The sequence below is a fragment of the Mobula birostris genome, chromosome 10 (genome assembly GCF_030028105.1).
Source record: "Mobula birostris isolate sMobBir1 chromosome 10, sMobBir1.hap1, whole genome shotgun sequence".
NCBI classification, from domain to species: domain Eukaryota; kingdom Metazoa; phylum Chordata; class Chondrichthyes; order Myliobatiformes; family Myliobatidae; genus Mobula; species Mobula birostris.
In genome coordinates this window covers 10,619,303-10,645,859 of record NC_092379.1, presented here as the reverse complement: position 1 = coordinate 10,645,859, position 26,557 = coordinate 10,619,303, and the positions used below count along the sequence as shown (strand labels likewise).

General features: G+C 47.5%; 1 protein-coding gene across 3 annotated transcripts in view; it reads right to left on the bottom strand.

Moving 5' to 3' along the window:
* The window catches only part of LOC140203813 (RAC-beta serine/threonine-protein kinase), a 155,920-nt gene that overhangs the window by 15,045 nt on the left and 114,318 nt on the right, over window positions 1–26,557 (bottom strand). For all 3 annotated transcript variants that reach the window (XM_072269901.1, XM_072269900.1, XM_072269902.1), the window contains 7 exons: window positions 24,898–25,009; window positions 21,594–21,747; window positions 17,650–17,781; window positions 15,191–15,256; window positions 8,579–8,647; window positions 4,419–4,541; window positions 355–483 (listed from right to left, as the gene is read on the bottom strand). In XM_072269901.1, coding sequence (XP_072126002.1) covers window positions 355–483; window positions 4,419–4,541; window positions 8,579–8,647; window positions 15,191–15,256; window positions 17,650–17,781; window positions 21,594–21,747; window positions 24,898–25,009 — 785 coding nt within the window. The remainder of the gene's footprint in view (window positions 1–354; window positions 484–4,418; window positions 4,542–8,578; window positions 8,648–15,190; window positions 15,257–17,649; window positions 17,782–21,593; window positions 21,748–24,897; window positions 25,010–26,557) is intronic.

Below are 26,557 nucleotides of genomic sequence, written 5' to 3'. Positions count from 1 at the left end.
TGATCTCACTTTGAGGACTCTGCCTTGGTATCTCCTGCTCTCATCATTTATCGCTATTTATTTATATGCGCATTTGCACTGTTTGTTGTTCTCTATGCTCTTGCTCTTTCATTGATCCTGTTTACAGTTACTGTTCTATGGAGTATGCCCACAGGAAAATTAATCTCAGGGTTGTACGCAGTGACATGCATGTTCTCCGATAACAAATTTTACTTTGGACTTTGACTTGGAGATTGCTTAGGGAGGTACAGGTTGGAAAACAAAGCACAGAAAGACCGGGATCCCTGTGTGAAGTAGACTTCCAGCACCCTGGCTGTGTTGTGGAATTCATGGGTGAGGGTCAGGAACACTCACCTCGGGGGCCAGGTACTCCGGAGTCCCACAGAAGGTCTTCATGGTCGCACCATCCGTGATCCCCTCCTTACAGAGGCCGAAGTCTGTAATCTTGATGTGTCCATCTTTATCCAACATGAGGTTTTCCAGCTGATGGCAAAGCAAACACACGTTATACACTGCCCAACACTTCACTATGAGCAAACTCAACTGTCGGCCTGTTGTTGAAACTCCATTCCTCAGACCCGTTACTAAACTCGCTTGTAATGACTCGATCAATATTTCCTCATGCGCTGTCCCAGTGAAGTTCCTGGGACATTTTGCTAAATTAAAGCCATTATAAAGACCAGAAAGCTGTTAATATGTGTTAGGGTAGATTCTGGAGTAATGGTCTATATTAATTTTAACAGCAACCAGTCACTAGACCTGAAAGTGGATCGAGTTTAAAATGCAGCCCAAAACAACAGTCAAGAGCTGCAGACTGGCATTGATTGCAAACCAGGAAATACCCATTCACCCAAGGTGGCTTGAGTGTGGGTGTGAAGATGGAGGTGTGAAAACTACATGTAATTCAAAGGAAGCACTGTAGCTACATTCTAACCATCATCTGAGAAGGAACAGCAACTTTTGAAGCCAACAGATGTACAGAATTAGAAAAGAGAGTGGAAAGAGAGGGAGCAACAACCAAAGCCCGATCTGCCATCTGGAACTACCTGTCCTGAATGCGGAAGAACTTTCAAAGCCAAGATTGGACTCATAAGCCACTTGAGAGACCATTATTAGATCAACAGAACGAAGACCATCATCCTCGACCTCGAGGGGTAGCCACAACGACGACGACATTCTAACTATAGAATTGTCCTGCTATCACCTTTGATCTTTAGCATATAAAACATCATGTACATTGGGTCAGGCGGGCCTCTTCTTCCAAGAGTGTCAAGTATGATTCCTACTTGTTTGGCTGAATATAGACTTCTATATCCTCCAGCTACAGAGTCTCTCTGGTGACTTCATTCACAGTCACAACAATATGCATGATTGGATTACCAGCTGGGCTTGTAGAAAGTCCCAGTGGGTTAAGTCTGCAGGGCAGTAATGAAGCCTGCAAGTAACAAAGGGGGGCGTAGCGACGTAGCGGTTAGCATGACGCTATTACAGCTTGAGGTACCGATATTTGGAGTTCAATTCCGACGTCAACCGTAAGGGGTCGGTAGGTCTTCTGGAATTCGTGGGTTTTCTCTGGGTGATCCCACAGTCCAAACACGTACCAGTTGGCAGGTTAAATGGTCATTGTAAACAGTCCCATGATTAGGCTGGGGTTAGTTCAGGTTTGCTGGGCAGCGCAGCTCAGAGTAGGGCTTACTCTGCGTTGTATCTCCGAAGTAAATACATTAACAGAGCCAGCAGCACTGTCAGTGATGTTATCCCTTCAGGAACAGTTACCACCCCTCGACCACCAGGCTCTTGAACCAACGGGGATAACTTCACTCAGCCTCACTCGCCCCATCATTGAAACGTTCCCACAACCAATGGACTCACTTTCAAGGACTCTTCATCTCACGTTCTCGATATTTATTGCTTATTTATTATTATTTCTCTTTGTATTTGCACCTTCGTTGTCCTTTGCACTCTGGTTAAACACCCTAGTTGGGTGGTCTCTCATTCATTCTGTTATGGTTATTATTCTATAGATTTACTGATTAAAATGATTCTCAATATTGCATATGGTGACATAAATGCACTTTGATAACAAAATTCACACTGAACTTCAAACTTTTTAGATAAGGTCATCATGAGGCTGTCTCTCTGGTATGGAGAAGTTCTCTACATGGGGATGTTTTAAAAGAAACAAGAATGCTTTTCCTGATAGCCGGGCAGAAACAGATTTCTCGCTGGGATCCTGACGCCTCTAAGTCGGTTCCAAGTATATCCTGCACGAGACCACTGCCTCCAACTCAGGCACATAGACAGTATTATAGGCATAACTGAGCTGGAGCGGGTCAGATGGCATTACTGACAATGGAGGGAGTGATTGTTCATAATCTCGTGGAAATCCGATAGCAGAAACTCGATCAAAACCCTGGACCTTGGTTTTAAGCCGGAGTCTCTGAGCAGGATGTTGTGGAAGTTGTGGCAAAGAAGGGGTTAAAGCAGCCCAGGCAAGAAAGGTCTTAAGGCTGATTTATACTTGTGCGTGCTAGCTTACGCCGTAGCCTATGCAAGTGGGCTACGCCGTTGTGAACATTTATACTTGTGCGTTGGTGTGTCTGCATCGCTCTGCAATTCACCGCCAAAACTCAACACGAAGAAACTCAAACTTCAAACGATGGCGACTGAAACTGAAGGAGGGTGAATTTTCTGTGCTTGTCCGGCCACTGAGAGACATGGACGAGGAAATGCATTTCAAATATTTTCGGATGTCGGCAGGTAGATTTGACGATTTGGTTCACCATCTCCAACCATTTATTTTGCATCTGTGTACGCACAGTATACTCAGAGACTGGTAATCACCATTCGAGTTTTAGCTTCAGGTGGAAGTCAACAGCTTGTAGCAGCTACAAACTGGCGTCAAGAACAGGGTCCTCCATAATTTCGGAGGTCTGTAAAGCTTTATGGAAAGCTTTGCATCCAGAGTTCCTCCCTGCCCTTCAGTCGCCCAATGGGAAGCTACTGCAGTGTAGGAGGAAATGCGATGCTACCAAGCAGACCAATCACAGTTGTTTCAGTCTGCGTCACCGCGACGCGTAGTTACATTTTGGGAGAGGTGCGCGTTAGACTATGGTGTAAGGTTTGGCGTAGAGTACAGCGTAGAGTCCACTGCTACGCCGTACCTACGGTGTACATTTGATGCACAAGTATAAATCAGAAGAGCACAGCTTCCCTTTGCACAGCAGGGAGCGGAGGCTTATGAGATATGGAGATAAGATAAAGATGTAATCGAAGGATACAAGCCACACACACTAACTACGGGACAATTATTTTAACCTCAAAGTATCACTGGTTCATAGTTGGTACTTCCTGTTGACTATTAACACCTGAATTGTGAATGGTATCTGATCTTGCAAATAAGGAATCTGAACCTACACACTATAGGAATTTGTCAATATCCGTAACTGCTGGTCAATTCTGTACAAAAATGGCATTTCTCTATTCAGACTTCTGAGGAGCGTGGGTAACAGGAAATGGGCTGCTCTCCTTGTGGGCAAACAAATGAAGTGTAATTGAGGAATGAGTGTGTGTTTTCAGAGTTTGGTTTATCGGTGACGACACTGTAAACCACAGCTTTTTGACAGTGGGTGCATTGCCATCTCCTGCTTGCTTTGAAATCTACGCTCTCCACCCAGGTGCTGGAGAGGGTCCAGAGGAGATTGATGAGAACGATTCTGGGAATAAAAGGGTGTTATGAAGGCTCTGGGCCTGTACTCGCTGGAGTCTAGAAGAATGGGGGTGGACCTTACTGAAGCCTTTCGAATATTGGAAGGTCTCGACTGGATGTGGAGAGGATGTTTCCTATAGTGGGTGAGTCTAGGACCAGAGGGCACAGCCTCAGAATACAATGACGTCCCTTTAGAACAGAGATGAGGAAGAATTTCTTTATCCAGAGAGCAGTGAATCTGTGGAATTCATTGCCACAAATGGCTGTGGAGACCAATTCATTGGGTATATTTAAAGCGGAGGAGAATAGATTCTAGTAAGGGGTGTCAAAGGTTACAGGGAAAAGGCAGGAAAATGGGGTTGAGTGGGATAAATTAGCCAAGATGGAACAGTGGAACAGACTTGATGGGTCAAGAGGCTGAATACTGCTCCTACGTCTTACGGACACATTACCACCTCCCCCTTGCTTTCAAATCCATGCTGGTCAACAGGTGGCCATATCTACAGCTTTGGTGCACCTCCCATTCCAACTCTGCCTTCATGTTTTTGATCATCTGTCCTTACGCCTCACTTTATTCTTCATCTTATTCCTTAGACCATAATGAAGAGTCGAGATCCTTTTCTCATTGACCCAATGCTTGCAAATGACCTCATGACAAATCCTTCCCACCCAGGACGCAAGTCCATGGAGTTAACGGCTAGACACCCACCTTCAGATCTCTGTAGACAACGTTCTTGTCGTGGAGATAATCCAGCGCGGAGACAATCTCAGCCCCGTAAAACCGAGCACGATCTTCAGTGAACACGCGCTCTCGCGAGAGGTGGAAGAAGAGCTGAAGGGAGCAACGGGAGAGAGAGTGTGAGAGGGGAGGTCTCTGGCCATCATACCCATTCCATTTAATGGCAGATACGCATTTAACTACCTCTTCCGAGATCTTCAATCCCTTTCACAAAACTCAAAAGAAAACAGGAAATGCTGGACTCATTTAAGTCATCAATTGAAAATAAAGAGAATGTTTAACAGAGAAATGCCAGTCCAGATGAAGTGTTTCAACTTGAACCATTAACTGTCCACAGATACTGCCTGACCTACTGAGTTCATACTGTTCCTCTTGTTGCTAATATTCCATGGTCTCCTCTTGTGCCAAGATGAGGCCACCCTCAGGGTGGAGGAGTAACACCTTGTATTCTATCGGGATAACCTTCAACCTGATGGCATGAATATAGATTTTTCCTTCTGCTGAACAAATTCCTCCCCTCCCCAATCTCTTCATCTATTACCCACTCTGACCTTTTTAGTTCTCATCGGCTGTTCCTTTCCCCTGCTTCCCATCCTCCTTCCCTTTCTCCTATGGTCCACCCTCCTCTGTCAAATTCCTTCCTCTCCATTCCCTTTACCTTTCCAACCCACCCAGCTTCACCCATCACTTTCCAGCTCCCCTCCTTCCCCTCCTCCCACCTTTTCATTCTGGCATCTTCCACCTTCCTTCTCAGACCCCGATGAAGGGTCTTGGCCCGAAACGTCAACTGTTAATTCTTTTCCGTAGATGCAGCCTGGCCTGCCGAATGCCTCTAGTTTTGTGTGTGATACCTGTTAACCTTTTATTCTGACAGGAGCATACAAACTCTGTACTCTCAAAATTTCACTTTTGAAGGCATCAAATTGTAATGATTTCATCTGTACGTAAGACAAGCTTTTCACTTTATCTTGGCCGGTGTGACAATAATAAACCAGTATCAATGCTTACTCTTCTGCTCAAATTCATTTACAGAATGATGGAGAAAGACTACATCACATTTCATCAAGAGGGCATCTGGTAAGACTGTCGTGGCCCAGCTTTTAAAGCCAGGCTTATCACAGTGTGCAAACACAACCACATTTTGTTGATAAACCTGCTTTAAGTCTGCAGTGTCGAAATCAGAGTCAGGGTGACAGAGCACAATCAGCCAAATTGCCATGCGCATCAGCACGTCTTCGTGAGCTAGTCCTATTTGCTTGTAATTTGTCCGTCTGCCTCTGAAGCCTGCCTATCCATGTACCTGCCCAAGCATCTTTATAAACGTTGGAATTGTACGCACCTTTCCCACCAATCTGTGTGGAAAACACATGCCCCTCTGATCATCTGCAAATCTTTCTCCTCTCACCTTAGACCAGGGGTTCCCAACCTTTCTGATACCATTGAGCAAAGGGTCCATGGACCCCAGGTTGGGAACCCATGTCTTAAACCCACACCCTCTGGTTTTAGACTCCCCAGATGGAAAAGACCAGCCCCACCTTTAACTATACCCCTCATAATCTTATAAACCTTGTAAGGTCATCTCTTAACCTCCTTCGTCCCAGAGAAAACAGTCCCAGTCCAGTGTCTCCATATAACACCTTATAGCCCTCCTGTCCCAGTAACAATTTCAAAACCGGTCTAGTTGAATTGTGTCAGGGAGGAGAAGATGGTGGCGCGATGCAGCTCGCAGCGGCCACTCCGGTGGTGATGTCAGTTATCTGTCAAGTAGGGTGCCGTGCACAATCCTGATTTGATAGAGACAGACGTGAGAGCATGGAGGAACATCTGGTGAAACTTCTGAAATGCCTGTTTCGCTGCCGCTGCTACTGTGTGGTCCAGAATCTCCGGAGGGGAAGGCCCCGAGTCCTCGGCTTTGCTTGTTGCTCGGCAGCTGCAGCAGGGTCGAAGCGCTCGGCAGAGGATGGTGCTCGGTGTCGGAGGGGCTGGTCAAAGGCTCGAAGTTTTCGGACGGACTCAGAGTCCAATGCGGTCGGGTGCTTCCAATGGTGCTGCATCGGCAAGTTGGCGGCGCTTGGAGGTTCATGGCAGGGAGAGTTTCTCCCTTCTGCTGCCTGCATGAGATGATGAGTCTATCGGGACTTTGAGACTTTTTTTTACCGTGCCCATGGTCTGCTCTTTATCAAATTATGGTATTGCTTTGCACTGTTGTGACTATATGTTATAATTATGTGGTTTAGTCAGTTTTAGTCTTGGTTTGTCTTGTGTTTCTTGTGATATCATTCTGGAGGAACATTGTATCATTTTTTAATGTATACATTTCTAAATGACAATGAACAAGGACTGAGCGTCCTCATGATCTAATCTAATCTTCTAATCACAGTAGCCAGAACTGCACACAATATCTTAGTGTGATTGTTAATATCCAAGAAAGGATGTGCTAACATTGGAGAGGGTTCAAAGGAGGTTCACAAGAATTATTCCAGGATTGAAAGGCTTGTCATATGAGGAGTGCTTGATGGGTCTGGGCCTGTACTCACTGGAATTCAGGAGAATGAGGGGTTCATTGAAACTTATCGCATGTTGAAAGGCCCAGAAAGTGGTCGCAGAGAGCGATTGTACCTATGTGGGGGAGTCCGAGACCAGAGGACGCAGCCTCACGATAGAGGGAATGGAGATGAAGAATTTCTTTAGCGAGAGTGCGCTGAATCTGTGGAATTTGTTGCCACAGGTGGCTGTGGAGGCCAAGTCATTGGGTATAGTTAAGGCAGAGGCTGATGGATTATTGATTGGTCAGAGCTTGAAAGGATACAGGGAGAAGGCAGGAGACTGGGGCTGAGAGAGAACATGGATCAGCCATGATGAAATGGTGGAGCAGACTCAATGGGCCAAATGGCCTAATTCCCCTCCAACACCTGGTACAACTGTAACACAGTGAACCAATTCAGTTGTTCTGTCTGATGGGAGAACACATACCATATGTCCTCTTCACAATCCTGTCTACCTGTGTCACCAATGTCAGAGAGGCTGCCTCTGTTCTACTATACTTGTCCAAGTTATTTGTGTGGCCTCTTGTTCCGTTGATCTAGATCCTGTTGTTACCTTAGGCAGCCTAGTCGACTGCCCGTGAAACGACCAGTTGTGGGGTCACCGGCAAATCTACCAATCATGTCGCTTCCAGATCGAGAATGGGTATGGCAAGCAGAGGTCTGAGCACTGTTCCCTGCGGCAAAGCACTAATCACAGGTAACACACACAAAATGCTCGAGGAATAAAAAGATTTTTAAAAATAATAATAAATACATGCTGGAGGAACTCAGCCAGTCAGGCTACATCTTTGGAAAAGAGTAAACAGTCAACGATTCGGGCTGACACCCATCATCGGGGCTGAGAAGGTGGGGGGGGGGGGGGGAGGAGAAGATGCCCGAACAAAACAGTAGAGGGAGGGGAAAGAGGCCAGCTGGAAGGTGATAGGTGAAGCCAGGTGGGTGGGAAAGAAGGAATCTGACAGGAAAGGATAGTGGACCACAGGCGGAAGGGAATAAGGATGAGAGCCAGGGGGAGGTAATAGGCGGGTGAGAAGAAGTAAAAGGTCAGAGGAAGGACTTTCCAGAGAATCTGTTTACTGGAAGGAGTAATCGATATTCATGCCATTGAGTTGGAGGGTACCCAGACAGAATACAGGGTGTTGCTCCTCCACCCTGAGGGTGGCCTCGTCTTGGCGCAAGAGGAGGGCGTGGACAATCACAGGTCTGCAGCTGGGGGGAGAAAACCCCTTCTCCACCACGAGGACCCTACGAAGGGTCCTGGCCAACAGCAGTCACTGTTCATTCCTCTCCAGAGATGCTGCTTAATCTGCTGAGTTCCTCCAGCCATTCCTGTGCGTTGGCTTGGTGGAAGAACAATTTGGTAGCCCAGTTGGCTAGCTAGCCCAGGGTCCATGGATTTCACCTTCTGAAGCCCCCCAGCACGTGGGACCTGTCAACAACCTGTGGTGGGGATCGTGGTGGGTGCTTGCTACGTCCCCACTACCTCAAGCCAGGTTTTCAAATTAACCCCATAGAGCAGCGCGAGCCAAGGACTCTGGCCTGAAACCAACACCGCTACACGTGGGGTAAAGACGAAGCACGTACCTCTCCGCCATTCGCGTACTCCATGACGAAACATAACCGGTCGCTAGTCTGAAATGCATATTTCAGCGTCTGTAAGAGAAGGGGAAGGGAAATCATTGATTATGAATCGCAGTTCGTGACAGGTAGAGTTACACAGAATGGAAGGTGGCTCTTCAGTAAGGTGGGTTAGTGTATGATTATGGTAAATGGGTGCCTGACAGTCACTTATTCATGTCACAAATCCTAACGTATTCTCCACACATTCCAATCCACTAGCTCCCACACTCACTCACCTGGACATTGGGCCTAAGTTAGCCTACCAAAGACACTGGCAAATTTTTACAGATGTACCATGGAGAACATACTAACTGGCTGCATCACGCTGCAGAGAGTTGTAAACTCAGTCAGCTCCATCACGGGCACTAGCCTCCCCAGCATCCAGGACACCTTCAGGGAGCGATGCCTCTAAAAGGTGGCATCCATCTTTAAGGACCCCCATCACCCAGGACATGCCCCCTTCTGCTTGCTACCATTGGGAGGAGGTACAGAAGCATGACAGCAAACACTCAACGATTCAGGAATAGCTTCTTCTCGTCTGCCACAGGATTCAAAAAAATGGACATCGAACCCATGAACACTGCCTCACTTTCTTTTGGTTCAACTTATTAGTTTAATGTGTGTGCATGTGTATGTGTGTAAATTTATTATCAAAGTACATATATATCACCATATACAACCCTGAGATTCACTTTCCATTGGGCATACTCAGCAAATCTATAGAACAGTAACTGTAACAGGATCAATGAAAGATCAACCAGAGTGCAGAAGACAACAAACTGTGCAAATGCAAATATCAATAAATAGCAATAAATAATGAGAGATAAAGAGTCTTAAAAGTGAGATCATTGGTTGTCAGAACATCGACTCTTACTGCAATTCAGCTTTTATTTATGTACTGCTGCAGTGAAGTTAACAAATTTCACGACATATGCTGGCGATATTAAACCTGATTCTGATCTGAACCGACACATCTTTAGGCACTGGGAAGACCTGGAGGAAACCCAAGTGGTCAACAGGAGAACATGGCAGCTGCTGTGTTACGGTGTTTTCTGGAGTTATGTGAATGCAGCAGATATTAATTCAAGCATGAACCAGTCTTCAGTTCTTATTGTAAATTGCAAACAGTAAATTGAACAAGCTGCCCCACAGAGTAAGACTGCATATGCACGACAGAAATGTTAAGACAGTGGGGCTGTGTTAATTGCCTTGCAGCAATCCAGGCAACAATGGGTTAAGTAATTTACACCTTTAAGTAAATTTTAGAAAGCTTGCAATTAGCAAAGGTATTTGAACATGTCTCCCACTGTAGACATACAATTCAAAGGAAGCATTGTCAACCCAAAGTGAATGAAGGATTGTAACTACTGAAACTGCACTGAATTACCTACTGTTACTATTGCTCTTACGGGTCTAATACGATGTACTTTTGAGTTTGGGAGCCTCTACTGGGAGTTTCTCCAGGATGGTGCCTGCTTTTTGTACTGAATAAAGATGTCCATATCACAAGTGGGGTGGCTGGGTGGAGATGCGTCTCTACCAAAGGAGGTGTGAGGTGCTCCTTCCCTCCACTAGCCTGCAGGTCACCCTTGGGCAAGGTGTAGCACCTGCTTAGCCCTCGATCAGGGTCACGTGAAGCCCTGGGAGTAGATCGTACGAGCAGCTAGTGCAGATCACAAGTCCCGGTTATGCGACCACAGACGTCAGGCAGACAATCTCTGAAGAGTACCAATAAAGGATGGGGTCACCCGTCTTGAGAAGACACTGCCCAGATGATGACAACAGAAAACACTTCTGTAGATCATGGTCATCGAAAGACCATCATCGCCCACATCGTAAAAACCAGCAAACGATATCACCAGTGACTTTGATCAGTCACAACAAGCTGCACAAGATCGATCCCAGGATGCTGGATTGGTGAGGTATTACCACATTCAATGGCTAAAGTTTTCATGAATTGAAAAACAGAACACTGCTCAAACAGAATACCATAGATGTTGCCTGACCTGCTGAGCTCCTCCAGCATTGCCTGTGGAGTAATTTTTATGCAGTCTTTCATTGATTTTATTATGTTTCTTGGATTTACTGTGTATGCTCGAAAGAAAATGAATCTCTACTTTGAACTTTGAAATAAAAAAGCAGTTCAAAGACTAAAGTACATTTATTATCAGAGTGTGTATATTGTATACAACCTTGAGATTTGTCTTGTCACAGGCAGCCACTGAACAAGAAACCCAAAAGAACCCATTAACAATAGACCAACCAACACCCCACATGCAGAGAGCACAAAAAAAATTGTGCAAACAATAAAATGGCATTTGGAGTGGAAGTGAGTGCTCAGACACGAAGCCCAGAGCAGGCCCATGGCCTCTGACGCCCAATCAGTTGGTTTAGAGCGAGCTACGGTGGTGGTGTCAGTTCAGGAGTAGACTGCTGCTTTGGGTATATCTGCATTATCAGCTCCATGGAACAGAGCCAGTTGGAAACCAGAAGTGCAACATGGAGAACAGATACTGATCAAGCGCACATGGGCAGATGCAAGGCTACTTTCCAGTTACTTTGCCAAGTACAAAATGATGCATTCTCAAAGAACAAACAAGAGAAAAATCTGCAGATGCTAGAAATCCACACAAAATGCTGGAGCAACTCAGCAGGTCAGGCACCATCTATGGAACAGAGTAAACAGTCTTCGGGCCGAGACCTGTCTTCAAGATTGCAAAGGATGGGGGTAGGTGTCAGAATAAAAAGGTAGAGGGAATAGCGAGAAGGTGATGGTGGACCCAAGGAGGTGGAAAGATAAAAGGGCTGGATAGGAGAGGAGAGTAGGCCATAGGAGAAAGGGAAGGAGGGGTGGGAGGGAGTTATAGGCAGGTGAGAAGAGGTAAAGGGCCAGAGTGGGGAATAGAAGAGGGAATTATTTTAAACCGGAAGGACAAATCAATATTTATGCCATCAGGTTGGAAGTCACTCAAACAGAATCGCTGAGGGAATCCTCCCTGTGGCACAAAAGGAAACCATGGGAATGGGAATTGGAATTAAAATGTTTGGCCACTGGGATAGTCGGCTTTTGGCAGATGGAGTGGAAGTGGCTCGCCATTCCATCCACCATAATTATTTATTTACATATACAAATCAGATCAGGCCCTTCTGGCCCAGCGAGCTACGCCACCCAGCAAACTAACAGTTTAACCCTAGCTTGATCGCTATGATCACGCGAACCACAATACCATGGCGCTTCAAATTAAGGTGCCCCCCGCCCCCCAACAATTTAATACAGGTGTTCAAAATTGTCTCAGGAATGAAAATAACTCCATCAAGAACCCCCACCACCCAGGCCATGCTCTCTTCTCACTGCTGCATCAGGAAGGTGGTACAGGAGCCTCAGGACACACACCACCGGGGTCAGGAATACTTACTACCCCTCAACCATCAGGCTCTTGAACCAGAGGAAAAGCTTCACTCGCCCCATCACTGAACTGTACCGACAACTCGTGGACTCACTTTCAATGACTCCTCACCTCATGTTCTCAATATTCATTACTGATTTACTTATTTGGGTGTTGGGGTGGAGATACGTCTACCAAAGGAGGTGTAAGGCAGTCGTTCCCTCCGCTAGCCTGCAGGTCGCCCTTGGGCAAGGTGTAGCACCTGCTTAACCCCCTGACCAGGGTCAGGTGAACCATGGGGGCAGGTGGTGGACGGTCGTACGAGCAGCCGGTGCAGATCACAAGTCCTGGTTATGCGACCACTGATGCCAAGCAGATGATCTCTGAAGAGTATTGATAATGGCTGGGGTCACCCGTCTTGTAAAGACACTGCCCAGAAAAAGGCAAAGGTGACCTACTTCTGTAGAAATTTTGCCAAGAACAATAATAGTCATCGTATTACGACACAGCACATAATGATGATGTCATAAGACAGGGCACATAATAATATTGATTTATTACTGAATATTTTTCCCTTGTTCTGTTTTGTATTTGCACGGCTCGCTGCTTTTATTTTTTTTGGTATATTGTCTGTCCGTCCTGTTGGATGCAGTCTTTCAGTCATTCTATTGTCTTTCTTGTATTTACTGAAAACGCCCTCAAGACAATGAATGTCAGGGGTTGGATATGGTGGCGTATCAGAATCAGGTTTAAAATCACCGGCAGGTGGATAGGGCAGTTAAGAAAGCTTATGGGGTGTTAGCTTTCATAAGTCGAGGGATAGAGTTTAAGAGTCGCGATGTAATGATGCAGCTCTATAAAACTCTGGTGAGGCCACACTTGGAGTACTGTGTCCAGTTCTGGTCGCCTCACTATAGGAAGGATGTGGAAGCATTGGAAAGGGTACAAAGGAGATTTACCAGGATGCTGCCTGGTTTAGAGAGCATGCATTATGATCAGAGATTAAGGGAGCTAGGGCTTTACTCTTTGGAGAGAAGGAGGATGAGAGGAGACATGATAGAGGTGTACAAGATAATAAGAGGAATGGATAGAGTGGATAGCCAGCGCCTCTTCCCCAGGGCACCACTTCTCAATACAAGAGGACATGGCTTTAAGGTAAGGGGTGGGAAGTTCAAGGGGGATATTAGAGGAAGGTTTTTTACTCAGAGAGTGGTTGGTGCGTGGAATGCACTGCCTGAGTCAGTGGTGGAGGCAGATACACTAGTGAAGTTTAAGAGGCTACTAGACAGGTATATGGAGGAATTTAAGGTGGGGGCTTATATGGGAGGCGGGGTTTGAGGGTCGGCACAACATTGTGGGCCGAAGGGCCTGTACTGTGCTGTACTATTCTATGTTCTATGTTCAGATATCGTGAAATTTATAGTGCATTGGTGAGAAAAACGCTTTACAGTACCAAGTGATACGGGTTCAATTCCCGCCGCTGCTTGTAAGGACTTTGTACGTTCTCCCCACAACCGCGTGGGTTTCCTCCGGGTGCTCCGGTTTCCTCCCACAGTCCAAAGATGTACCGGTTGGTAGGTTAATTGGTCACTGTGAATCGCCCCATGATTAGGCTCAGGTTAAGTCGGGGTCTCGAATGGCTGGAAGGGCTTGTTCCACACTATCTCAGTAAATAGTCAAAATATTTCGAGTAGTAAATTGCTGAAGTACTGGCGCGTACAAGGAATAGCTTGATGTATGCAACAGCTAGACACACACACACACACAAAAACAGCAGGGAACAGAGGGACAGGAGTCTAGGAAAGGGAATTACAATGGGGAACAGACAAACAAGAGTACAAACCCTTCACAGGCCAGCTGGGTTGAATCGAATTTTCTGCACTGTTGATTCTAAGTAATGCTAAATATTGAACTCACAACCTCCACCCCCCCCCCCCGCCGCCGGTGTCGTCAGCCTGGAATTCTTACCGGATCCACCCCCTAAACCGCACTATGAGAGGGCCACCTGTGCGAGCTGGGGTAACATTCGATTCACATTACTGTAACTTAATGCCGTGTTTGGGAGAACTGCGACTTTGTTTGACGCAGCTCCAACAAGCTAAGCAGCCCCACACATGGCACTGCAATCAGGAAAGCAGGGTCAAGTGAGAACGTGGCAGGTCCCAGGAAACCTGCCACACAGAGCAGGCTGCATGTAACAATCCAAAGCAAATCCAGTTTCCAAGTGTCCGCAAGTCCACCACCTTGCAGACACGCCAGCCATCGTACAGCAAGATTCCACAAAAGTGATAGAGCGTTGTGGCGAGAGCAACACTACCACAGTTCGGGGCATGGGAGCTCAGAGCTCGATCCTGGCGTCCCCATGACGGTGTGGGGCTTTCTCCAGACACTCCCGATTTCCTCCCACAGTCCAAAGGCTTCCCGATCAGTAGGTCCATTTGTAAATTTTCCCATGAATAGGTTTAGGGTTAAGTCAGGGGTTTCTGGGCGGCTCGGAGGGCCGACAGGGACCATTCCGCACTGTATCTTTAAATAAAAAAATAAAATGATCAGATCAGCTTTTACAGCAGGGGTCCCAACCTGGGACCCAGAGATTCCTTGGTTAATGATAGGGGTCCATGGCATAATAAAAAGGCTGGGAGCCCTTGTTTTAAGGGATCATTAAGAGAATATTAACCAGGACAACATTTTTTTTTAAATAAACAAGTGCCAAAGGAGCCACCTGCAGTAGACACAGTCCAAGTTTCACACCTTCTCCAAAAAGGACATCATTTCTCTCAGAACAGCAGTGGAAAACGCCAGTTTGGTTTAACACGTCTTTCTGGGGCCTTCGGACTGACAAGTGCCACAGGAATTTGAACCGAGAACAGCACGGAATCCTCCTCAGATCAACCGCCAGCTGACTGAGCTCGAACTGGTGGGGTGGGGTGCGGGGGGGGGAGCAACCCTGGGGAAACAGCTCAAAGGAAATCATTCATTTCACCAAGTCCCTGGGGCGGTCGACTGGCCTTTCTACCGGCACAGAATGAGTAACTGTTGGGCACACTCGGCCAGAATTAGCCTCAATATCCCGTCACATAGATGCTTTCACTGTAAATACCGTCCTGCGGCAAACATATTTTCATGTAAACAGAGGCCGCGAAGTACTGGGTGGTATCCAAAAGAACAGTGGATTTTTACTGCCACTTACTGTTAAAAAGGGATGTCTTGTGTTCTGTAAGACTCTGCTTTCTGTAACAGTGTGGGCGACTTCATCCTGCAATTGGGAGAAAGTGGGAAAATTTACACAGTTTTCATTTTATCCTCCCCCACCCCCACTAAACATCCACTCCCCTAGGGGCAGGTTCAACAGACACTGATGCCCCCCAGGGGCAGGCTTTGCTGGATATGGATTGGGTGCCACGGTTGTGTAGCGGTCAGCGGGACACTAGTTTGATCCCGGCGTCCTCTGTACACCCTCCCCATGGAATATGTGGGTTTTCTCCGGGTGCTCTGGTTTCCTCCCACAGTCCAAAGACGTACCACAGGCAGGTAGGTCAATTGGTCATTGTAAACTGTCCCGCCACTAGATTAGGATTAAATCAGGGTTGGCAGGTGGTGCAGCTCAAAGTGCCAGTAGGGCCGAATCCGGGAGGTTTCCCTAAATAAAATAATTTTTTTTTAAAACTGTGACTCTCAGGATTCAGCAGTCACTTTCAAAAGAATAGTGGTCAATAGACAATAGATGCAGGAGTAGGCCATTCAGCCCTTCGAGCCAGCACCACCATTCACTGTGATCGTGGCTGATCATCCACAATCAGTACTCTGTTCCTGCCTTCTCCCCATGTCCCTTCACTCCGCTGTCTTTAAGAGCTCTATCTAACTCTTTCTTGAAAGAATCCAGAGAATTGGCCTCCACTGCCTTCTGAGGCAGAGCATTCCACAGAACCACAACCCTCTGTGTGAAAAAGTTTTTCCTCAACTCCGTTCTAAATGGTCTACTCCTTATTCTTAAACTGTGGCCTCTGGTTCTGGACTCACCCATCAGCGGGAACATGTTTCCTGCCTCCAGCGTGTCCAATCTCTTAATAATCTTACATGTTTCAATCAGATCCCCTCTCATCCTTCTAAATTCCTGTGTATACAAGCCCAGTCGCTCCAATCTTTCAACATATGACAGTCCTGCCATCCCGGGAATTAACCTCGTGGTCAAAATGGTAGAAAGGGAAACGCATGCGGGGGGAGGAACTAACTGGCGAGTTCCATCAGGGAGCTGAGGCTGACAAAGGCCAAACGTGGGACAGCACCGCAGCACAGTTCGAGGAGCTGTTGCCTCAGTGATCCAGTGACGTGGATTCAATTCCGAACTTGGGTGCCGTGTGGAGTTTGCAGATCCTCCCTGTGACTGTGAGGACTCTATACCACGTCCTCAAAATGCATGGGCCATCAAGTTAATTTCCTACTAAAATGCCTTTGCGTGTGGATGAGTGGTGGAAATTTTGGGGAGAGGTGTTTAATTGATGGGGATGAGATCGTACGACTGGACGGCTGACAGTCGGTGTAGACAAAGGGCCCATTTCCACACTGTTGCTATGACAGACTCTAAATGGCCTTTCAACTTGAGATTATGCTCAGTTTTAAAAATACTGAAGACAACAAAAGACAGCTGAACTATCAAGAACCAGCCAAGTGGGTATCAGGGCTACACTGTAACATGGCGATTTGTTTAACACTATCGCAGTGCTAGCAACCCAGGTTCCGTTTCCACTGACGTCTTTAAGGAGTTTGTATGCTGTCCCGCGCGGGTCTCCTCCCATGTACCGAAGACGTATGGCTTAGGGTAGGAAAGACGTGGACATGCTATGTAGGCGCCAGAAACATGGCGACACCGTGGGCAACATGGCACACCCTTGGATTGCTGGTCGTTGACGCAAACGAAACGTGTCACGTATGTTTTTATGTAAAGCGAATCCAAAACAGTTTCTTTGACCCATTCCAATGGGCTGCGATAAAGATCAAGAGGGATAGCAGCAGAAATAGGACATTTAAATCATCAAGTCTGCTCCACCATTCAATCGTGGAAAATTTCTCTTTTAACCACATTCCCCTGCCTTTTTCCAGCATCTCTCATCTAACCAGAGCAACCTGAAGACCTGGCTGTAACTGGTGGGAGTGTGGAGGAGAATCAGACACACGATGAGACCGTATAGAGATGGGTCTAAGCGGAGTTAGGGGAACGGGGGGGCGGGGGGGGGTGATAGGAGGGGGAGGGAATGAGGAACACAGGCGGTTTAAGTTGTTAGCACGGCACCTTACAGTATAGGCAACCCATGTTCAATTCCCGTCGCTGCCTGGAAGAAGTTTGTACATTCTCCCCGTGACTGCACAGGTTTCCTCCCACAGTCCAAAGGCCGACCAGTTGGTAGGTTAATTGGTCATTGTAAATTGTCCCGTGATTAGGTTAGGATTAAACTGCGAGATTGCTGGGCGGCAGGGCTTAGAGGGAAAGAAGGGCCTATTCCACGCAGTGTCTCAATCAATAAACAGGTTAGGTGCCAGGCTATGAACAGAAATGTACTGTGCTGTGGAGGGAGCAAACGAGAGACTGATGGAATCTGCCCCTTAAAGCTTTCTTCACTAAATGCATCTGAAAAGGAAGTGAATACTTACTTTAGCAATAATTACTTCTTTCCGTAGAATCTTCATGGCATAATAACGCCCCGTGGCCTTTTCTTTAACCAGAATAACTTTGCCGAAGGTGCCCTTCCCCAGCAGCTTTAAATAGTCAAAGTCATTCATGGTCTGAAATGAGAGGAGCACAACAAAGTGTCAGCGGTTCACCAGATCGAACATGAAGGGCCGTGTCGTTAAACGCTGCTGCTACATTTCGAGAGTGGAATCGCACCATTTCACCTTCAGTGAAAACAGAAGCTGTGCACCAAGCACCAGAGCACAGGTACAGACAGGGTGAGGTAGGCACTCCCAGTGGACCCCCACACCAACCACAAGAGGGGTTCCTGGGGGCCGAACATTTTAATTCCCATTCCCTTTCCCATGTGTCAACCTGCGGCCTTCTCTCATGCCAAGATGAAGCCAGTCTTAGGGTGGAGGAGCAACATCTTATATTCCGTCTGGGTACCCTCTAACTTGATGGCACGGGTATCAATTTCCCCTTCTGGCAAACAGAAATACCCCTCCCCCTTCCTCTATTCCCCACTCTGACCCTTTTACTTTTCCAAAGCTGCCCATTAACCTTCCCCCTGGGTCCCTCCCCCTTCCCTTTCTCCTGTGGTCCACTCTCCTCTCCTACCAGATTCATTCTTCTCCAGCCCTTGACCCTTCCCACCCACCCAGTTGTACCCATCGCTTTCAAGCTAGCCTCTTTCTCCTCCCTCCACCCAATTCAGGCATCTGGCCCCTTCCCTCTCAGTCCTGATTGAAGGGTCTCGTCTTGAAACGTCGACTCTTTACTCTTCTCCGTAAATGCTGCCTGGCCTGCTGAGCTCCTGCAGCGTTTAGGGTGCTCCTAATGGACATTGTTCAGTTCAGCTCTGGTTCATCTCTGAAACAGTGGGGCGCGTGGCCAAGTGGTTAAGGCATTGGACTACTGATCTGAAGGTTGCGAGTTCGAGCCTCAGCCGAGGCAGCGTGTTGTGTCTTTGAGCAAGGCACTTAACCACACATTGCTCCAGTCCATCCAGCTGAAAATGGGTACCAGCAAAATGCTGGGGGTTAACCTCACGATAGACTGGCACCCTATCTGGTGTGGGGGAGGGGGGGACTCTCAGTCACTTCAGGCCACGGAAACCGGCATAAGCACCGGCCTGTGGGCCACAAGGCTCCGGACAGACTTTAACTTACCCAAGGTACATGTGGAAGACTTTCACTGGAAATCCAGATAGTAAAACTGTGCAGATGCTAATCTGGCCATATTGGGCAACATGCCTCAAAGTCCAACCCTACACCCCCGTTGTGAGGGGTGGAAACGGGTAAGGCCAGCCAACAGGGCTCTGGTAAAGCTGTACTGGGCCAATCCCCAGTACCCTGGATACAATGGATTGCAGGAACATTGATAAACTCCAACCATACCATCGGCTTTGGACGATGGAGAAAGGAGGTCATCAGTGGCTAGGGCCCATGAAGCAGGAGGACTGGACAACATTCAAAAAGCTGGAGGAACTCAGCAAATCATGAAGAGAAATGGACAGTCGACATTTTGGGTCAAGAGCCTTGATCTCGATTGAAAGGTAAGGAGGTGGCATGGTAGCACAGTGGTTAGCGTGACGCCATCACAGTGCCAATGACCCGGTTCGTTTCCCCGCTGCCTGGAGGAGTTTGTACATTCTTCCTGTGACCGTCCGTGCTTTCTCCGAGTACCCCGGTCCCTCCCACATCCTGAGGACGTACGGGAAGGGTTGAGTTGCGAGCATGCTGTGCTGACACCGGAAGCCTGGCAACACTTGCGGGCTTGCCCCCGGCACAGCTTTGGACTGTGTTGGTCATTAACACAAACGGCGGCCTGCACTGTGTGTTTCAATGTATACATGAGAAATAAATCGAAAAGGTGGCAGGTGACAGGAGGGGTGTGAAATACCAGAAGCTGGAGGTGATGGGTGGATGCAGGTGACAGGGGTGGGGGAGATGAAATATCACCAGAAGCTGGAGGTGATGGGTGGATCCAGGTGACGGGGGTGGGGAAAATGAAATATCACCAGAAGCTGGAGGTGATGGGTGGATGCAGGTGACGGGGGTGGGGGAGATGAAATATCACCAGAAGCTGGAGGTGATGGGTGGATGCAGGTGACGGGGGTGGGGGAGATGAAATATCACCAGAAGCTGGAGGTGATGGGTGGATGCAGGTGACAGGGGTGGGGGAGAGGAAATATCACCAGAAGCTGGAGGTGATGGGTGGATGCAGGTGACGGGGGTGGGGGAGAGGAAATATCACCAGAAGCTGGAGGTGATGGGTGGATGCAGGTGACGGGGGTGGGGGAGAGGAAATATCACCAGAAGCTGGAGGTGATGGGTGGATCCAGGTGATGGGGGTGGGGGGAGATGAAATATCACCAGAAGCTGGAGGTGATGGGTGGATGCAGGTGACAGGGGTGGGGGGAGATGAAATATCACCAGAAGCTGGAGGTGATGGGTGGATGCAGGTGACAGGGGTGGGGGGAGAGGAAATATCACCAGAAGCTGGAGGTGATGGGTGGATGCAGGTGACGGGGGTGGGGGGAGATGAAATATCACCAGAAGCTGGAGGTGATGGGTGGATGCAGGTGACGGGGGTGGGGGGAGATGAAATATCACCAGAAGCTGGAGGTGATGGGTGGATCCAGGTGACGGGGGTGGGGGAGAGGAAATATCACCAGAAGCTGGAGGTGATGGGTGGATCCAGGTGACGGGGGTGGGGGGAGAGGAAATATCACCAGAAGCTGGAGGTGATGGGTGGATCCAGGTGACGGGGGTGGGGGAGAGGAAATATCACCAGAAGCTGGAGGTGATGGGTGGATCCAGGTGACGGGGGTGGGGGAAAGGAAATATCACCAGAAGCTGGAGGTGATGGGTGGAAGGGCCAAGGTACTAATGATGGTGCAATCTGATAGGTGGAACATGGAATTCAGGGAGGAAGCAGGGTGAAGAACCTGTGGGAAGCGTGTGGGTGACGGGTAGATGGCGAGGATGGGGGAAGGGAAAGAGATGGGGGAAGGGAAAGAGATTGGTTATGGGGACCGGGAGGGAAGAGGGAAGTGACTTGGGGGGGAAGCAATTACCAGACTATCCAGGGGTGGCAAAATGGTTCACACAACGCTCTACAGAACCGGTGGCCCAGGTACTGTGAGGAGTTTGGATGTTGTCCCCCTGGCCGCGTGGGTTTCCTCCCGGTACTCCAGTCTTCTCCCACAGCCCAAAGACGTACCGGTTGGCAGGCGAATTGATCATTGTAAATTGTCCCGTGATTAGGATAGGATTAAGTCGGGGGCTTCCGGGTAGCAAGGCTCGAAAGGCCTGAAGGGCCTATTCCGCACTGTGTTGTAATAAATAAATAAAAGGCAATTAAATAAAATATGAGGAGCAGTTGCTCTAGTTTGTGTTTATCCCCGACTTGGCAGTGGAGGCAGCCGAGGACAGGCCTGTGGGAATGGGAGGAGAATGGATAACAACACACACAAAATGCTGGAGGAACTCCGTAGGTCAGGCAGTATCCAGGGAAATGAACAACAAAGTAGCCGACGTTTCGGGCCGAGCCCTCCATCAGGACTGGAAAGGAAAGGGGAAAATGCCAGAATAAAAATGTGGGGGGGGGAGGGGGAGAGGAGAGAGAGAGAGAGAGGAGGACAAGTTGGAAGTTGAAGCCAGAACGGATCGCAACTAGGAGAGTGAGACAGCAACAGGGAACCGAGCAAATGTACTCAACGAAGCAGGTCACCAGCTTGTATCTGCTTTCACCATTGCAGAGGAGACCCATTACATGGTAACACTGAGGTGTATGTGAAAGATGACCTGGCCTGGATGGGTGGCGTTTATCGCCCTATGATATGCCCTTAGCTCTGCAGCACAGAGAAAACAGGAAAACTTTATTCCATCATAAACGTACTTAAGTGAATCCCACTCACCACTTTATTCCTGGACTTCAGCATCGAGACCTCCATATCCTCCATTCCCGAGCTGTCACTGGGCGAGCCGCATTTAACGTCCATGGCATCGTCTCCTGGTTCCTGGTGCTTTAAGCTGTTGGCAACAGTCTGAATAGCTCTTATCCACTCCTCACTGGAGAAGAAGAGCGTGAACAGTCAGTGACCGCTACCATACTGCAGCCAGCAAGCACGCGAGGCCTTTACACAGCCCACTAAATTATCATTTCTAACAGGTCAAACATTCGGTATTTGGTGCAACTGGTAATGTGGAAGATTTTTTTTTAAAAAAAGGGCTGCTCTGATGTACACATTCTTTACTCATCTGAATCCTCTTGGTAAAATTAATTAAACATTGCGAACCAGATAAACCTCTGTCTCTCCCAGTGGGGGTGGGAGGGAGGAGAGTCTGCCAATTCTCGAGCCAGGTGAGCTTGAATAAGCGCCGCGTTAGATTGTAATATCCAAACGGCAATCTCAAAGGGTGACACCTATCTGCCCCTTGTTAGTGAGACAGAGAGCCTTTGGCATACTGAAGTACTGGCCCACGGAGAGTCGTTTTTGTTGGACTCCAGATCATGGGCTCTCTGGGGGCACGTTCCTACTTGCTCGGTGGGTGACGGGCACTGATGCTTCCTGCTGGAAAAAATGGGGGGGGGGGCAGAGGGGAGGGTTGATGCTTTGCTGCTGCTTGGGCGTGGGATGGTGGTAAGGGGGCTTTGGGGTTCTAACGTTTTTCTCTCATTCATTCTTTGGGGTTTTCTTCTGTGAAGAGTAAGAATTTCAGGTTGTATGCTGGATATGTTCTCTGATATCAAATGGAACCATTGAACCATCTACATTTTTAATGTTTTGGTTTTGTTATAATTGCACAGTTAGGTGTGTCCAAGTCTTTCAAAACAGAAAACAGTAAAAATTAAAACTTCCACAAAACTGTGCGTGTGTGCCCGCACACGCGTGTATGTGTATGTATATATAAACACATTCATACATACACACGCATACATCTATTAGTCCAAGTCCCCGAGTCCATGAATGCTCCAGCAGTCTACAGTTGAGCACAATACATCTAGTCTTCTGCCAAGTGAACACGAGAGGACTCGAGGACAACTGTGCACAGGTCCAATGGAAGACTGATTCTTTGTGCTCTGGCAGCCAAACTCTGGAATCAGTTACGAACTTACAGATGAATAATTCACAGAGAGTCTGGAATTAAGCCAGATAGAAAAGGATCATTCTTTCTGAGAGATTCAGTGACATTTGCACACCAGATTTGTGGGTTGAGGTACCTCGTGCGATCACTGTGCTAGAGGCAGGTGGGAGGGCGATTTGTGAGGTTACTGTGTCGGGGGTACTGTCGTGTACCTCTCATTTGGTCTTATAACAAAGAACCAAAATACACAGTGAATCTGTTTAAAGCCATGATTATTACTCCCAAGGAGAAGCATCTCCACTCCTCATGGATGGCAGGCTGCTTCTGATATATAGGTCACAAGGTTTGTGATAGCGGGCAGCATCTCTAGGAAGAGGTACAGTCGACGTTTCAGGCCGAGACCCTTCGTCAGGAGGGTGGCCTGCTGCGTTCACCAGCAACTTTGGTGTGTGTTAACAGGTTTGTGCTTTTTTTCTAAAATATATACAGGTTTTCAGGCTATTCTTTGGCTATCATCTGTTCTGGCAGTCAGGTCCTGCAGTACAAGGCCGATCAGTATATTAACCTTCCCTTAGATACATAATGAACAATGATCAGGACATTACAGGCCTTCTGCCACTTAGCTTACGGCAAAGCACTCTGTGATTGTACAGGTTCCATTTTATCACATTACAAGATTAAATAAATTTTTAAAAATTTATTAAAAAGTTTTGAATATTTTCCACAGCACCCATTGGTCAAGTGTGCTTCAGTTAAGTTTAATTTTTCCCCTAGATTAGGGTTTATACAGCTGCAGGCATAGACACTGAAAGCAATATCCCAATCAGGGCTTCAGAAAGTTTACTCTCAATTCTAACTTTAAACCCTAGGACTGAATATGTTAAACTGAGGAAAGCAAACCAGATTAGAGTTCTGAAATCAGTTTAACTTTTGCAAGGATGGAGGGCAACCTCAGCTCGGAGATCCAGGCTGTGTTGTTTTGTCACATGGTGTGAGCAGAATTATCTGCAGCTTAATGTGAAAAGACTAAGGAGCTGGTGGTAGACCTGAGGAGAGCTAAAGTACCGGTGACCCCTGTTTCCATCCAGGGGGTCAGTGTGGACATGGTGGAGGATTACAAATACCTGGGGATACGAATTGATAATAAACTGGACTGGTCTAAGAACACTGAAGCTGTCTATAAGAAGGGTCAGACCCATCTCTATTTCCTGAGGAGACTGAGGTCCTTTAACATCTGCCGGACGAGGCCAAGGATATTCCACAAGGCTGTGGTGGCCAGTGCTATCATGTTTGCTGTTGTGTGCTGGGGCAGCAGGCTGAGGGTAGCAGACACCAACAGAATCAACAAACTCATTCGTAAGGCCAGTGATGTTGTAGGCCTGGAACTGGACTCTCTCACGGTGGTGTCTGAAAAGAGAATGCTGTCTAAGTTGCATGCCATCTTGGTCAATGTCTCCCATCCACTACATAATGTACTGGTTGGGCACAGGAGTACATTCAGCCAGAGACTCATTCCACCGAGATGCAGCACAGAGCGTCATAGGAAGTAATTCCTGCCTGTGGCCATCAAACTTTACAACTCCTCCCTTGGAAGGCCAGACACACTGAGCCAATAGGCTGGTCCTGGACTTATTTCATAATTTATTGGCATAATTTATATATTAATATTTAACTATTTATGGTTCTATTACTATTTATTATTTATGGTGCAACTGTAACGAAAACCAATTTCCCCCGGTTTCAATAAAGTATGACTATGACTATTTACAGAAGTTTCGTAGCTCAATACCAATAGAATCATCAGCTCAACTATGACAGACTCGCTGGAACGGCACACAGAATCTGTCAACTGCAAAGACTACATGGGAAAGTGATAAACCACAGCCCACCTCCCTGCTCACCAAACGTCCATGCTGTATCCTGACCCTTAACAATGTCAGCTGACACAAAAAACACTGGAAATGTACAACAGGGCCATCCTACGCAGGGCAGCACGCACCGCCAAGACTACACCTAAAGGGAGGAGTGTCAAGGTGTCAGTGGGTGGGGGAGAGAAGGGAGGCAGTGAGCGGCATTCCTGCAGAAAAGAGCAAAATTAAAGTCCTTTGCCATACACTTCCACCCCATCCTCACCGTTCATCCGGTGTGTCAACATGAAAAGTCCTCTCGATCACCGTCGTCCATTGCAAGCACCGAATGATAAACGTGTTGGGCCGTGGCCTCTCCGTTTTCATTAGCTGGCATTCTGATCAGAGCGGAGAAACAGCGTGATAGAGCAGAGGAACTTAAACAATATACAATACAAACAGGCCACTTAAGCCAACACCACTCACGTTCAATTACCGGTTCCCCAATCCCATCAAATACTACTCTTTTGTTATCCTGTTTCCCTTGAATCCAGGAACCCTTTTTTACACCCATGGACCTCTACCATGAACTGAAGGGTAAATGCACTCCAGGTTGGGAGCCCCTGCTCTAGATACAGCCCTATTTCCCCTCCTGAATCACCACCTTAAAAGCAAAAAAACATTCCTAATAATCTTCAATTTTGCTGGTGACTCCCAGCAAAACAGGCAGCATCTATGGAGAGAGAAAAAAAGTTAATGTTTCTATTCAGTGACTTTTCATCAGGACCGGCAAAGTGAGAAGGAGAGAAGTTGGGTTCAAGTTGTGGAGGAAGATGTGGAGAATGACAGGGTGGGGATCACTTTATTTGTTTGTTGAGAAACAGCATGGAATAGGCTCTTCGAGCTATGCCATCCAGGAGTGCCCCAATTTAATCCTAGCCAAATCACGAGACATTTTCCAATTTACTTTTAGTGCCTTCAAGAAGGCTGCTGAACTCTCATGAATCATGGCCCTGAGGAAGTGGTTCAAGTGCAGGATGGCGAAAAAGGATCATGTGATGGGGAAGGCCGAAACCCTTCGGAAACATTGACTGCAGTCTTTTCCATAGATGCTGCCCGGCCTGCTGGGTTCCTCCAGCATCGTGTGTTGCTCGGATTCCCAGCATCTGCAGATTTTCTCTTGGTTGTGATTGGGAAAGTAGGCCAAGTAGCTGAGTGAGAAACTAAATTAACATTACAGATAATGGCCATTTCTGACAATCATGTCCAAATTTCAGTCCAGAGGTCTGCAATGCACCCAGACAGGCATGCTGTTCCTTGGACTCACACTGCGATTTATTGTAACAGGGAAGGAAACCAAAGAGGAGCAGTGGTCAAATAGAGCACAACTGGTAACTGGAAACACACATCCTTGTGGACTGAACAGAGATGCTAACAAAGTGGTCGCACAACCTGCATTTGGCTCCTGTGGATCACTGGCCTTTTCCCGGACACATCACCACTGACCAGCTCCAACAAAAGGTCATTGGATGCCAATCAAGCAGCTATTTTCAGCATTCCCCTCTCAGATCAGATTTCCAAAGATTGCTGAATCGCAGCTCCTGCTTTCTCTCGTGCCCCTTTACTCAAGCCTCTTCCAAATTGATCAACTATATACCACTCTCGGAGTCAACCACAGGAACGGTGTCATCTGCAAGCTCTTGAACTCCACCCCATTGTCTTACTCCTCTCTACTCATTTCCTCCAAGAGGACCACAACCTTGTAGGGTTTGGAGGTTCGCGTGCCTCAATGACGCGGAGAGCTGTGTTGGCTGGAGTCAGGGCTTTATGCTTTGGCTTTTGGTAGGGTCCCCCATGACAAACAGGTCAAAGGGTAGAGGTCAGTCTAAGAGTGGTCCACCGGTTTGGGGTTTCAACTCAGAGCTAACAACCTTGACTGGTCAAAA